At 21.1% G+C, this 16313-nt stretch overlaps 1 protein-coding gene across 1 annotated transcript, besides 20 other annotated features; it reads right to left on the reverse strand. All coding sequences in view use genetic code 6, as the record gives it.

Moving 5' to 3' along the window:
• Positions 1-13: 13 nt before the first annotated feature.
• Positions 14-60: a microsatellite.
• A 761-nt stretch (positions 61-821) lies between these two features.
• Positions 822-14379, reverse strand: IMG5_089580 (hypothetical protein; the record flags this gene model as incomplete). Its single annotated transcript, XM_004035726.1, has 20 exons — positions 822-989; positions 1030-1278; positions 1320-2849; positions 2895-3138; positions 3194-3340; positions 3384-3537; positions 4257-4795; positions 4835-7497; positions 7895-8228; positions 8281-8388; positions 8612-9009; positions 9054-9621; positions 9665-9999; positions 10103-10230; positions 10261-10579; positions 10628-11441; positions 11569-11933; positions 11983-12220; positions 12265-12796; positions 12906-14379. The coding sequence occupies 20 exons, from the start codon at positions 14377-14379 to the stop codon at positions 822-824; spliced, it is 11307 nt and encodes a 3768-aa protein (XP_004035774.1).
• Positions 8423-8483: a microsatellite.
• Positions 8444-8533: a microsatellite.
• Positions 9624-9660: a microsatellite.
• Positions 9628-9658: a microsatellite.
• Positions 10008-10081: a microsatellite.
• Positions 10013-10073: a microsatellite.
• Positions 10591-10622: a microsatellite.
• Positions 10593-10626: a microsatellite.
• Positions 11465-11551: a microsatellite.
• Positions 13457-13484: a microsatellite.
• A 331-nt stretch (positions 14380-14710) lies between the features above and the next one.
• Positions 14711-14746: a microsatellite.
• Positions 14747-14819: 73 nt separating this feature from the next.
• Positions 14820-14895: a microsatellite.
• Positions 14824-14848: a microsatellite.
• Positions 14896-15191: 296 nt separating the features above from the next.
• Positions 15192-15262: a microsatellite.
• Positions 15195-15249: a microsatellite.
• Positions 15263-15398: 136 nt separating the features above from the next.
• Positions 15399-15457: a microsatellite.
• A 435-nt stretch (positions 15458-15892) lies between these two features.
• Positions 15893-15980: a microsatellite.
• Positions 15981-15992: 12 nt separating this feature from the next.
• Positions 15993-16038: a microsatellite.
• A 225-nt stretch (positions 16039-16263) lies between these two features.
• Positions 16264-16293: a microsatellite.
• The last annotated feature ends 20 nt before the right edge of the window (positions 16294-16313 follow it).

Below are 16313 nucleotides of genomic sequence, written 5' to 3' on the forward strand. Positions count from 1 at the left end.
AATATATATATAGAAATATATATTTTTAAATTTATACTTTATATATATATTTTTATATATTAGAACATTACTGAATTATTTATCTAATATTTAAATACATTCAAATATTTTGCTTATATATATCTAAATCAAATTTATATAAAATATTTTTAATATTATTTTTTTTACTATTCAATTTATATAATTATTTAAATATTAGTAAACTAAATTATATCTAATAAACATTTTTTTTATTAAGTTTTTCTTTTTTATCTTCTAATTTTAATTTCAGAAAATATTTTTTTAATAATATTTTTTATATTATTTATATTTTATAAAGAATATTAATTAATTTTGTTTTTCTTTATTTTTTTTTATATTATATTTCTTTTAATATATTTTATTAACTGAATTTTGTTTTTATTAATATTATTTTTAAGAAATTAATTTAAATTTTTTTTATTCATATTGCTATTTTTCATTATAGTTATGAAAATAAATATTCATATTTTTAACTAAATAATAATTCTAAATTATTTATTTAAATACCTTTATTATTCAATATTATTTTTTTTATTAATTTTATACTTAAAAAATAATTTTATATATTTTTTAAATTATAATAATATTCTTGTCATACATTTAATATTTATTTTTTTATTATAATAAATTTTATAAAAATGCATTTATTTTCATTTTAAAATAAATAAACTTTATTTATATTAATCAAAATTAGATTATATATATAATTAAATTTATTTTAATTTTTTTTTTTTTTATAAAAACAAAAACCTAATCAACAAAAAATAATATATTTTATATATAAATAAAAAAAAACATACTCAATCATTTAATTAAGTTAAAGCAGCAACTCCTCTTTTAACCCAATGATTAGGTAAACTGCTTTTTTCAATAGGTAAATAAATACTTAAAACATAATTTGTACTATGTCCAGTAGTACTTAAATTACCTGCTCTTTTACTAGTTTTATAAACAGGTGTTTCATAAACCTTTTTATACTTTATAAAAAGTAAAACAAAAATAAATTACATTAATATAATGTTCATAATTTTATATTTTATCAGTAGGAATAAGCCAAATATGTGGCATATATTAATAAAGTATTTTTTATTAAGATTCACAAATATACCCATTATCTAAATCCCAACCAGCTCCTTCTAGATATAAACCATAAAAGAAACACCCATCTTCAGGTCGTTTCTCTAAATCAACATTTTACTTTTTTGGATCAGATATAACTTTAAAATCAAACGACAGAGTGTCAATAGGAATTTTTTTCTTAAAAAACAAATTAAATAAATATTTTTATAAATAAATACTTTTCTTGAATAATTTTGTAAAATTCCAGTTAAAAAAGACTAAGTAAAAAAAAACCCTGATATCCAAAATGAATTCGGAGCACCTTAATCAATCCACCTCTACATTTCCTTAAGCCTCAAAACAAAATCGTTTATCCATGATCCTAAAGGCTTTAAACTCGGATAAGACACCTTGTGCCAAAAATCCGGTACTTTATTATCAAAAACACAATTAAAAACATCTTCTAAAACATTTGACATTACCAAATGACCATCAATAGCCTTACCTAAATCAACTAGACTTTAATTTACAGTATTAAGTAATTTATTAAACCTAATAAGTTCCTAAATGAGTACTGTATTCATTGACTATTCATATTTAATTGGATGTATTTACTAGACTTTCTCAATGTCAAAAAGACTTGGTAGTTTGTCTTATAAAATCTACAATTTTTCCTTAATAATCTACTCAGTGCTTTTTCCTCCTTCACCTAAACCAGCTCTCGGTAATAAAGAAAGTACATTCTAACAAATATAATTAGTTTCTAGAATTGCGCAAGATATTTAAGCATTCGAATGTAAACCGAAAATATCTGCAGTATCATTTCTTGGAAGACCTTAAATATATTTTTTATAAAAATTTAAATTGCCCTCCCTTGGAGCAAAATAAATCTAATTTTTTTAAGAAAAAAAATATCCTTCCTCTAATATATTCTTGCAGTAAAAATCCTATAAAAGAGCTTTTATTAATCTTCTATCTTTCGGATCTGTCACTCTTCCTCCATAATTGGCTTCCGCGACCATATAATTAAGTGCTTCCCATGGAATATTTTCCTATTCATTTAAATAAAGTTTCAATTGGGAATAAGAAATCGCAAAATCAGCCGATGTAAATTCATACGGAATATTCCATCCTAAAGGTCCATATTTTCGTCTTTCTATAATCACGGCATGGAAAAAGGCTAAACCGAAAAATAATTTTTTCCATTCATGAACTTTTACACATTCTTCGAATTTCCTAAAATCCTACTATTAAAAGCTTCTTAATAGATTATTTTTTAACCCACTAGGTGGTTCAAAAGTAATTTTTATTCCCTTCATTAAAATAGAAGAAGGAAAAACATCCGAAGGTATCGAAGTAAGCCAAATTCGGAAATCTTTATGTATTTTTTAGATTGGAGTCTCTAATATTCTCTCTAATTCAGGCATAAAAGATTAAGCTAAATGGCAATTTTATAATAATATCCAATACCCTTTCTCAAACGCTTCCTTTATAGAATTTTCTGTGTATTCACCTTAACCTTGTCCTAATGAAATCTAATTAAAGGTAGCTTTAAAACCTATTTGGTCGGCTAATTTTATTATTTCCAAACGCGGGTCTGCCCCTGAACTTAAAATAAATATTAAAGGAGTAATACAATTAGACTCTTAAAAAACGGCTTTTAAATTAAAAGGAGGAGGTTGAATATATTTTTCACCCATTTCATTTATTATTAATTTTTAGATTCCTTAAGTAAATTTGTCAGGGAATAAAATACGTATTATAATTAACTAATTATTTTATATACATTATAAATTTATTTTAAAAAATATTACTTATTAAAATTCATTTAAACGATTTGGTATTTTTCCTGGAAAAGGCTTGTCTAAATTATCTGCTTTATAAATTTCGTACCATTATTATTCATTTTATTCAAAATCTTCATCAAATTCACTAAATATATCAATTTTTTAAGAAAGTTCGCATATAAAAGACCATGTTTTTTAGCTTAACCATTTTTTACTGTTTTTTGGTTGTTTTTTCTCATTTTCAGTTTATGTTCCACCTAACATCATGAATCTTTAATACATATTTTAAATATAAATATTCTTTTTATAAAATTAAAAAAAAAAACCTAATTTATTATTTTGTAATTTTATTTTCAATTTCCATAATTTTAATACACATGAGCAAAGAGAAAATAAGTTTATCTTTCTCAAATAGACTTGTACAAATACTTTCATACATTAAAATTTAGAATTAATTAATAATATTCAAACACCTAAAAAAAAATACATAAAAAGTTAAAAAAAAATGAAAAAAACCTCTAATTTTTTCCTGGCACTAAGCTTTAAATAGCCTTTAAGAAGATATTAATATAAAATTCCAATGACCATTAATAAGTAGTTTCGATAAGGGCCAAATCAAGCACAACAAAATACATATTCGAGACTCTTTTAGCCACATCTTTATAGAAATCTCTAATTTAATTAAACAAAATCCTATCATTATCTTATTTTTTTAATTTTTCTTAAATTTCCTTATTATCATTTTTCGATTATTATAATTAAAATAAAAGTTTTTCTTCATTCAAAAGATCCCCTTAAGATTCGAAAAGCATTTAAAGTATTTTGCTTTCAGTCTAAACTTACTTTTCTTTATTTGAGAAATACTATACAATATTTATTTCCTTTTATTAATATTTAATAGGTTCTTCCTATTTCACTATTATATTAAGCAAATAATCTTCCAAGCCTTCCACAGTAACCTAAAAGTTCAAAAGTGTGACTTTGACACAAATTTAAGGGGAATAATGTGGTCTAGATAGCTTTGTAGTAATATAAAATTTGAATTTTTCATTATAATCAATTAATTTATCTCCAAATTTAATCGTTAAAGAAGAACTTCCATTTTTAACTAATTTTTTCTAAAGAATCTGTTAATATACACTTTCAATATTTTCCCCTGCATTTTCTAATAAAACACTATTTCCATACAATAAACAACTCTATATTTTGTTTGAAACATCCTATTAACTATTTGGTCTTAAAATAATAAGTTTTTACTCCAAATTCTTAATCCATTTATTTGCCTAAGACTACGGATCAATCATTAAAGGCCATTTATTTGAGTTATTTAAAATAATGGCATTATCAATTGAAAAAGAATCATTAGGCAGTTTATATTTATTAATCCACTATCCTATAATAATGGGATTACATAAAATATTCTATATAGAAAAATCACTTGAATGTAAAATACCTAATTCCTTTAGTTATTTCTACCATTCCTAAATGGCCTCTTCTCTATAAGCAATCGGAAAAGCCCCTAAATAAGCTAAAATTCCAGCACACAAAATGCAATCTCCTATAATACTTGTAGCTTCAATTTTATTTGTTTCAGCTTTTTATTTCCAGGAATTTTTTTCTCCACTTAATCCATTTATTAGTGTGCCAGCTCGTTCAAGTTATATTTTGCATTTCTATACTTTCTCTTCTAAGTTTTGTTTTTCTTATTGAGCTAATTAATAGGCTTTTTGTAAAGATTATAATAAATCGAGTACTTCATGTAATGTTTTTTTCTTTTCATCTAATGCACTTTCTGCTTATTTTAGTTAAGCCTAAGCAACTTCCAGTTATTTTCTTTTAGGGTCCACAACTAAAAGTGCATCATAAGTCTCTACTACAGCTTTTATCCATAATAATAAATTTCCTGCTGCTTTAGAAGCATTAAAGACCTATATATTTTTTTAAATAAATAATAAAATAAAAATTACTTTATCTTTTTCAAGAAGAGGATTAAATAAAAAAAGTTTAAGTTTTTCAATTTTTTGCAAAGGGATTCCTATAATTTTATCTTCTTTAAATTCTTTGACTCTATTAATAAGTTTATCAGTAAGTAGTTTTTTTTCGAATATTCCCAAAAATCTTTCTTTTTCTCCGTCGACCCTGGCACAACAGGTACGAGCTTTACAAATTAATCCTCATCAAATGCATAACATAATCCTTCCATAATAATAGCGACTGCTTCTGGCGGTTTAGTAAATGATTTTAAAGTAGTCATATCATTTTTCGATATATTATCTAAGGATTTAGCCGCTATAGCTGATAAAGGAAGTACTTTTTACAATTCCTATTCACATTCTTATTTTAAAGCATTAGAAATATTCCTTTATGCATTACACTCTTTTTCTTCGAGTTCACAAATTTCCATTTTTTCATCTGCTTCTTTCTATTTCTATTACAAATATATCAACATCTGTTAATTCTATTCAGTTTTCACGACTAGTTAAGGTTATAATTCCTCCAAATCCCTTTACATGCCCTAAACTTACATTTCCGTTTACAAAATTTTATTAACACCAATTTCATACATCTAAATAACACCAAAAATCTTCCTTTTTCTCTCCTCAACTAGCTTTTAGAAAATTTTCAACAATTCGAAATAAGAAGAAGGTGTCACATAATAATACATCCTTAATTCTTATAAATACCTTTAACTTAATTCACTAATTCTGATTTACATATCCACTGCAATTTCTACTAAACCTTCCGTTTTTTCTATTTACATAACTTTTTCGAAATGATTACTAGCCGTAGACCTCAAAGCTTCCCCCGTCCAAGCCATAAACCAGTCTATAGTCGTACAATTCACTAGTGAAGGAAAAGTTCTCAGTCTTCTTCTAAAAGCTTCCCCTACAGGCGAAAATGTTAATACTAAATGCAAATATTGTTTGCATTATTTTATGAACTGATTAAATTTTTCAATTGAAGTTCCATTAAATGACTGACCAATTTCTTCTATGATTTCAGTTTTTTCTTCTTATGGAAATAAATTCGGGATTTCTCCGTTATTTAAAATATTACAAATTTCTTCCAACATACTTTCTTTCAAAATCTGACTATCCGAAAACATAAAAACTACATTTCTATTTTCTAAACCTGCCATTTTCATTACTTTTTAAACCTCTTCAACCCAATTTTTCTCATCTACTTACATACTTTCATTTTAAAAACAAATAAAACTTGCTAAACAAGCCAATGATTTTCTTCCACTACCCCCTACTCCTATAAGTAGAGCATGTCCAAACGAAATGTTAATTACCCTACAGATTTTAATAATATGCTAAATAGCACCCATAAAAAGTACTAAATTTAACTTATTGTCTTAAAAGTAATTATTAAACTCATTTAAATACTCATAACATTTCCTCACTACTTCATTTCTGTTTGTCAGTTCGCAATAAACATCCTACAAAGGCCTTTTTTCTCCTTCGCAAATTATAGGGATGAACTAAGCGAAAAGCAAAGGCTGGACCAATACTAGACTATTCCATTCTTTTTTAAAATTTTTGAGTACAATTTATTTTAGAATTTCTTCGAAAATATTCTAGTCCTAAACACTTATTAATCTGTCTTAAAATACTCTCATACATTCATGCGCCCACAATTTTATAAAGGCATTACTTTCTTCTAATAAAAAACTACGAGGACAAGCTTTCGATATGCCTTAAAAGACCTTCGAAATATCTCTCAAATTATAAATATAATGAGACTTCGCAGGCGTTGGTAATAAATCCTTTGAAATTTAAATATTATTATACAACTCAATAGTACTTTTGACAATATTTGCTCCCATTTAAACTATTCCTTTAGAAATATTTCCTTAATATAATCCAAAATACCACTCCATTACGCAACTAAAAATTCTCACTAAAGACTCTTCATCAAAAGGCTAAACATAAAGTAAATTAAAATGCCTTAAATACCTTCCTGTAACTACATTTTGTCCCCCAGGTAGCATTGCAGCCACAAAAATTATATCCTAAAGAACTTTCCAGTCTTTATTTTCCAAATCATACCAACCACCTTCATCCATCCATTATCTTAGAAGTTCTATAGGCGGTTATGCCCCATATATTTCCTTAGCCGGCATATTTAAATCATCAATAAAAATAACAATGTTTTTTTTACCCTATTCAGGCCCGAAAACTCCTTTCCTTCTCCTACTATTTACTTTTGATTCGATTAATCTCTGTACTTAATTCACCTAGGTTTATCCTGAGAAAGATATAAATAAATTCGAGTATTCAGCATTAAAATAATTGTTTTGTAATTCTTTTATTATATTACTAGTCTTACCTGTCCCTGTCGGTCCGCATATTAACATATGTATTTTATTTTATATATATTTATTTAAGAAATAATTATTTCTTATTGAATCATTTGTTGGAACTATTACATCTAAGTATTCACCACCTTTAGGTACTGTTTATTTTTCTACTGTTTAAGTCCAGTTTATCCATTTAAGTTTTTTAGAATCATAACAGACATCAAATACAGTATTTTTTTCAGGTATTTTTAAGTTAATTTTTCTCGGCTAATATTAGAATTTTATATCTAATTATAAATTATAATTATTTATTATATCAGGTGAACCCTAAATATATGTTATTATTTTTTGTATATATAAATGTAATTTTTTTTACTTATATCAATTAATTAAATATTTCATTAAATTTTTTCCTTGAATTTTCTTCTAAAGCCCCTCCGATTCCCCAAATAATTGAAAAAAAAGTAACATTAGTTAAAATTTCTTTTATTTCTTTCGGTATTTTTTACTCCTCACCAACTTCAATATCTTAATAATCTTTAATCCAACAATTAAGTATTTTAATAACAGAAAAAACAGCATTCATGTAATTTTTATAAACTAAAAACACTCCAAATCTTAAACTCCACGACAAAATCACATCAATTGCCCAAAAAAGTAAATTTTATAAAAACTCACTCCATTTTTAAAGACACTTAGGTAAACTTTAAATAAAGCTGTTTACCAATGGAATCCAGCCTAATTAATTGAGTTCCAAAAAAACCATACCACACCTACTTACAGTAGCAGGGGAAGCTAAAGCTAAATCTTAAACTTCAAAAATTATGGTCATACCAATAGTCATTCTAATAATTTCTCCAGAAGTTAAACATAATTTCTTATTATCATCTAATACTGTGTTCATATTTTCAATCCAAACAGCATCTACTGGTCCATCGAAAATTATCCATTTTCGATCTTAATTTTCAGTATCTTATAAACAATTTCTCATTATTATAGATATTACACCATCAGACCAAGTTTTAGTATCTGGATCAAATTTTCCATATAATTAATCACTAATTTTTTCAAAAAAAATTATAAAAATATATATAAAAAATAAATATTTACATTGTGATAGATTTAGGATTTATTTTCTAACTTTATACATTTAAATATTGATCTATTCCTTTTAAAGAACTAATAGCATTTTATAAACTAGTTGTAATAGAGGATTTTCTAATAAAAAATATATTATAAAAAAGTAAAAAAAAAAAAAAAATAAAAATATGTTTATATATATAAAAATAAATAATAATATATATATATATATATATATATATATATATTTATATATTTTATATATATATATATATTTATATATTTTTTTTTTTTTTTATTAAAAATTTTAATTGTATTTTTTTTTAAAGATTTTAATATTTATATTTATATTATTGTTTACCCTGAAAAAGCATTCCCAACAACCATAATACCATGTCTTACATTAATAGTGTTGAAAAGTTCAATACATTTATTAAGAAAATTTTTTTCCGGTTATAATTTTAATTCTTAACATGAATAAATTAAGGCTTTTTCTAACTTTTCATAATCATTATTAGGTAATTAAACACCAGGGAAAAGATCATTAGTAATCGAAGCGAAAAGCTAAACATCATTGAGTGTAAACTTTGGTATATTAACATCCATTAAAGCTCTCAAACAAATAATATCTTCTTTATCTTTTGAAACTCTTTTTAAATTACCAGCAACTGTTAAAATAGCTTTAAGAGCTCTCATACCGAAATCATAATGATCTTAAGTGCTTAATTATTCTGAACTAAGTCTTAAAGAAGTCACAATCTAAAAAAAAAACAGAAACTTATTATAAAATAAACAATAATTACTTTTCTAGCCAAATTCCTAGCATCCTAAAATCCTACTGAATATAAATAAATTTCAGAAATCAAGGCATAATCAGGCACCATCATAGCACATGGTCTAAAAAGAGCTTTTAAATTATCAGGAAGTTTCGATCTTCCCTCATACCCTGGATTCATAGTAATATTAATAGCACAAGACAACACTAATTAAATAGACTCTCCATCAAACATAAAATCCTTTCTTTTTTCTTTAATAGCACTCTAAATAGATAAAACCTATTAAGCAATAACAGAAATTACTTCTAAATTAATTTTATTAAATTCATCGAAACAACACCAAGCACCTGAAGAAGCTATTCCTTTGAAAAATTTCCTCATTGCAAGGTAATTTAGTCCATCTGAGCAATTAAAAATAACTATTTAAACTCCAACCGCTTTAGATAAATCTTTCACAGTTTCCGTTTTACCTGTACCTGCAGGTCCTTCAGGTGCACATCCGTATTATAAATGAAATGCTCCCATTAAAGTTCTATAACATCTATCTGTTAAAGGAGTTATTACTAATCTATTGGAGTTTCCTTAATATTCGAATCTTATTTTTTTTTTATATATATTTTTTTTAAATATATATAAACCCATATTTTAATTATGCATTTATCATTTTAACTAACAAATATTATTCATTATTTGAATCTTCCCAATAATATCTTAATTATGATGTCCAAATAAAGTCTGTCAAATTATAACATCCTTATTCTTCTAATTCTTAAATTACATCCTTTGCATGTACATCTAATACAATCAAAGCACCTAAAGTAAGTCTTACTAAAGGAGATAAATCTTGCCTAACTAGATTTACAATTTCTTAAAATTATTTTTCTAGAAAATCTAAATATTGTTTTAAAGTATTGAATTCTAAATTAAATAATTATATATTATTATTATTTATTGCTTATTCAGAATAATATGTCTATTTTAAAATTTATATATATATAATTATATATTTATATATATATATATATATATATATATATATTTATATATTTAAATTTTTTTTTTTTTTTATAATATACCCAATTTAACATATTAACTGCTAATACTATTTAAGAAGGCCATTTATTTATCCATTATATTCTTTCAGATTAATTATCTTTCATACAATCTTTTGTTATTTACATTAGTGTTTTTTTCATGCATTTTTCTATTTTTAATAGCCATTTTTCTACATTACCTTTCATTTTTCCTTTATTTACGTCTATTTTTTTTAATAATTTTATATTCTCTTTTTCACTTGAAATAAGTCCTCCAACCTGATATTTTTTTTACAAAAAAATAAAAATAAAAAAATTATTTACTTCATTTTGAGAATAGAAATCAAGCATACTAACTGCTTCAAAGCATTTATTTATATGCTTTTGAACTTTCATAGGATCTTTAGTATCCGCGAGTATTTCTAACAATTCTTCATCTGACAAAAAATAAAACCTTGGGAATTCTTTTCTTTTAGATTCTAAATAATCACTTAGGCTTTTTTAAATTTAATCAATGCTCTTTTTTATTCATAAAAAAAAAAAAAATAAAAAAAATAAAAAAAATACTTTATTAAAAATTAAAAATTCTTATTTAATTTTCTCAAATTCTAAGTATTCCCAAATATTCGGATCTTGACTGAATTAATTCATAGTTACCTTCCAAAAATTATCTATTTTATCAAATTTCTTCTTTTCTTTTTCCATTTTTTTAATAATATCTTCAGATGTAAAAATAGGTTCTAAATACATCCACCCTCTTTAACATTTATTCCATTATTCTAATGTATCTTAAAAAACAATAATTTTATGTTCTAAACTTTATGCATATTTTAGAATAGGTTTTATATAAGGAGAAGCTTTCATCATAATTAAATTATTTAATTAATCATCAAAAAATTATTATATTTATTAAACACCTTTAAGTATAAAAGTCCCAGTTTTTTTATATCTAATGATTTCTATTTTTACTACTTTTACTTTATCTTCCATTTCTTTTAATTTTCGTTCAATTTTCCATTATTTATTAGCTTTTATGGATATTTCTTAGATATGTTCTTTATAATTACCTAATCCTTTATCTATTAAAACTTTTAAATTCAATCTTTCAATAGGTTCTATGTCTGTTATATTTGCATATGCAAATATTTCCTTCCAATGAGATTGGGATTTCTTTAAATTACTCATAGCTTCATTAGATAAATATTCTATAATCCACATTTTATCTCGGAAATTTTCTATTTCTTTTTTAAATTCTAAAGATACATTTAAAGCTAAATCATTCTATAAATCAATAAAAGTCTTACATAAATTTATAGATCCTTTATAAAATATTTAATTAACCTTTTTTTCAATTAAGTTAAAATTTTTAAATATAATAGGACTATTATTTTAAAATAATCTAAAATATATGTATGTATAAATATATAAAATATATATATATATACATAATATATATATATATATATATATATATATATATATATATGTATAATAAATATTTTATTTACCTTTATGTCCAATCTTATAGATCCATTTCAAATCCTATACAATATTCCCATAATTTTTAATATGGCAAAAATTCTAAATAAGTATTTTCTATATTTTAATAATTAGATACATTTTATTTTAACATAATTTCTCTTTTAATTATTTTTTTATTTTTGTCGAAAGCATGCTTTATTTTATCATTTAATTGATAAACTTCGCTTATATTTTCTTTTACATTTTTATAGTTGCTTAATAGCTTTATCATTTCTAATTTTTCTTTAATTTATTCAAGTTCTTATTCAAATTATTCCTTTTCCTATTATAATTTATTTATTAATATATCTTCTTTATTTTATGCATTTTTTATTCCCTCTATTACTTTTTTCTTTTAATTTTTATTTAAATGATAAATATAATATAATTTAAATTTTAACTTTTATATCAAAAGAATAAGTTTTTAATAGCCAAAATTATTAAATAATTTATTCGTCAATATAGTATTAATATTATTATAAAATATCCAAATATTCTTATACACAACTAACTTATTCTTACATTTTTGCTAAATTTAAATCAATTTCATCCAAAATATTTTTTAATTAAATTAACTCCTCCTCATTTTAAGGATCTTTTACAATTTATTATAATATTATGTTATATTCATTATCAATTCTTAAATTAAAAATAAAAAAAAATCATAATAAAAAAAAGAAAACCTATTAACATTTATCAATATAATATCTTTCAATTTATCTAAAATAGCTTTAATTAAATCATCAGATCTTTAAACTAACATTTATTTAGTTTATTCAATATTAATTTAGAAAAAAAACCCGTTTTTAACATCAATACAAACCATCTAAATACTCATTTTAGCCGCACGAATTTCTTACAATTTACTTTCGATTTCGCTTTTATTTAAATTATAAACGAAACTATTCTCTTTAATATCTCCAAAAAGAGTTCTTACTACTTTATTAATTGTTTTATTCATTAAAAATGTAAATTAATTAAATTTATTTAAAATTTATAAAGGATCTTCATATCCGATTTAAACATATTCATGTATTTTTTCTTTAGCCTTAACTATTATATCTAAATAATTTCCAATTTAATAAATAGGGACATTTTTATTCAAATCAATTAATGGGATTAAATAACTTTCTAAACACTTAAACATATTGACAGTATTAATTAAATAATCAAACGGCTCATTTAAGACATCTAAAATTTAATCAATATTAGGTTCTATATAAAAAATTTCATTTGACTTTATTTTGAATATTATTATAATAATAATAGTAAATAATATAATATACTTTATTAAATTCAATCTCATTTTAAATTTCTTATTAACTTGAATTCCCGTTAGTTTTACTTTTCTGATATTTTTTTTTATTTTTTTCAATTGATTTGTTATGATTTGATTTAGATTTTAAATAAATAATAATAAGAGGATTTTTGCTAATATTCCAAAGGTCATTATTTTATGGAATAGTGAACATTCTTAAAAAATTTAAATAATTATTCACATTTTTATATACAATATTTTCCTATATATGATAATTAAAAATTAAATTAATTCTTTTCAAAAATAAATTAAGTTCACTTTCCATATAAGAATTTTTATCAGTTACATAAAACCTAAAACATTACCTTAAAAGATCTTAAATTTCAGAAATAATATATTCTTTCCATTTTATTCTTAGAATACTTGACTATTTTAAATGAAAATTATATTATTATTCTTAAAATTAATCTAATAAAAGCGGAATATCTTTTATTTAATTTGTATTAAAAAGCCTAAAGTCTTCAAACTCTTGGCATTTCGAAAAAATCATATGTAAAGTTTTTACAATATTTTTATTTTTAGAATAATGAATTATATTTAAGTCTTTCCTTTTTTTTAAAAATAAAAAAATAAAAAAATAAAAAATTTACTAAATTTATTCAAAATTATAATCTAAAATTTAAACAGTTCCAATTAAAGGAATTATTTTTTAAAAATTTCTATTTTAAATTTTCGCATCTTTCCATTTCTATAAATTTTAAGGGTCCTAGATTTCTCTTAAAACAATTCCTTTTTTAATAAAACGCACATATTCTTTTTCCACTTCCCTTAAAAGTTCAGGTAGTAAACTAACATTTTTAATTTCTTTTATTTCTTCTTTAAAATCAACTCCTTTTTTAAATACTAAATTTAATATTTCTTTTTTCCATTTATCTTATATTTATATATTTTCTTATATTCCATCCAAATATTCCAAAAATCTTTTGTCATCTCTAATTTGCTTCTTTCTTTCTTTTGCCAAATTTATTCTCTCAAAATATTTCTCTTTATTTTCCTCATTAAAAAGTATAGAAAGTCTAATTACCCATTTTTCAAATCCTGTATCCATTATTTTTACTAGAAACTTCTCCTTTATAGGATTATAATCAAGAATTTGTATATTAGTCATTTAAAATCTTTATTTATTATGTATTTAATTTGTTTTTATATATTTTATAATATATTATTACTAATAGTTTATGTACTATGGACATATGCCATGAGGCCCTTTTTTATTTTTATAAAAATTAAACCAATATTCAGGGGTTTAATCATCTTCCCAGCAGTCATATATTTTTAAAGATTCTTTTACTTAAAATTCTTATTTAGTACACTTATTTTAAGCTTCATTTTTTATTATAATTAATTTACTTTTGTTTTGATTTTCTTATTTATTGTTAATAATTTCGCTTGCATTTATAAAAGATTTATTTGTACTATTTAATTTTATGTAATTTAATCTCTAGTTGATTTTTTGAGGATTTCTTGCTGGTTTTATCATTAGTTTTGGTTATTATTTTGTTTAAAACTCACTTATCCATGTTTAATTTTATATATTTTAAACAGTTTGATTTAATAAGACTTTTTATGGTTTAAAATTATTTTAATTCATTTATTATTAGTTTTATATAATAATGTTAAAAGAGTTATTTAAATTGACTCTTTATTGACTTTTTTTCCCCTCATTATTTTATGAATGATGAACATAATATTTTTTTTTCTTGTAACAGAATTAGAAGGAATATTGGTTTCAGTATTTCTATCTGATGTAGGTAATGATAATATACGATTTTTTTATTTATTTCCTTATTATGCTGTAAAAGATAAATTCAATTACTATATTTATATGTATTATATATTTTTATGTACATAATACTTTTCTTTTTAATTCTTACTTAAAAATTTTTACTAAACTGCTTATTATTTTATTTTTATTAATTTATACTTTTATTTTTTTTTTATTTTTTTTTATAAAAAACAAATACTTTATTTAATTTTTTTTTATTATTATAAAAAAACTTATATTGTAAATTTAAATCTATTTATGTGATTTCGTTTTCATTTTTAAATATTTAATTTTTTTTATCTAATATTTACTATAATTATCTTTCTTCTTATTATGCCTCTACGAAAATAAATTTAGGCATATTTATTTTTACTAATGGCCCTATTCATTTATAGGTAAAAATCAAAAATTATTTTTAAAAAATCGATTTTTATTAAGAAAAATTAAATAACCTAATCCTTTATTATTTTTATATTTAAGATTCATTTTTATCTTATTTTTTTTTTAAAAAAAAAAAAAAAAGGAAATAAAATAAAAATTACAATTAAAATTATAATTAATATAAAATTAAAATTAAAAATATAAATACAAATTAAAAAAAATGTATACAATAATTAAAATTAATAAAAATATATATTAATAAACGTTATTTGCTTATATTTTTTAAGAAATATTAATTAGTTATTTAAAACAAAATAAAATAAAATAGATTAATATAAAATTTTATAAAAATGTATATATATATATATATATAAATATATATATATATATATATATATATATATATACATATTTGAAAAAAAATTTAAATACATAAATAATAATAAGAAATTTAAATAAAAAATTAAATATAGTAACATATTCTGTTTATAGAAATAAATTATTAAGATTAAAAAATTAGATTTGTTCATAATAAAATATATATATAAAACAAAAAATTTTAAAATATTAAAAAAAAATATTTATAATGTATATGATTTTGAGAATATTTATTAAATAAATACAATTTATTCAAATTAATAGACAAAAAAAATATAAAATAAAAACAATTTTAAATTTTGATAATTAAAATAAAATATAAACAAAAAATGAAATAAATAAAATACATAACATAGAAATTCAAGTAATTTTTAATAAAAAAAAAAGGAAATAAATAAATAGAATGCGTAAAAGAATATAATTTTTATTAATTTAATGAATATATAATTTAAAAAATAAATAAATATATATATATAAAATATATATATTTTTAAATATATAAATATATTATTATTTTATATATAAATATAATTAATATATTAATATTAATATATTATAATATTAAATCCTTTTTTTTTTTTTTTCTTTTTATTTTTTTATATTTTTTTTATTTTTATAAAAATACAAATAAATTTATTTAAAATTTTTTCTAACCTTATTTTTTTATTTTATATTTTTCATATTTTATAAACTTTCGTTTTAGATATAAATATTTACAATATTTTTTATTCTAATAATCATAACTATATACATTTTATACTAATAAATATTTTATTTAATATAAAATATGATTATAAGATTTTTTTTATATAAAATTTCAAAAGATTTAGTTTTACAAATTATATATTTAAATAATATATATTTGAAATATAAGACAAGAATTTATTTTT

The sequence above is a fragment of the Ichthyophthirius multifiliis genome (genome assembly GCF_000220395.1).
Source record: "Ichthyophthirius multifiliis unplaced genomic scaffold scaff_1120509250692, whole genome shotgun sequence".
In the NCBI taxonomy this organism is placed as follows: domain Eukaryota; phylum Ciliophora; class Oligohymenophorea; order Hymenostomatida; genus Ichthyophthirius; species Ichthyophthirius multifiliis.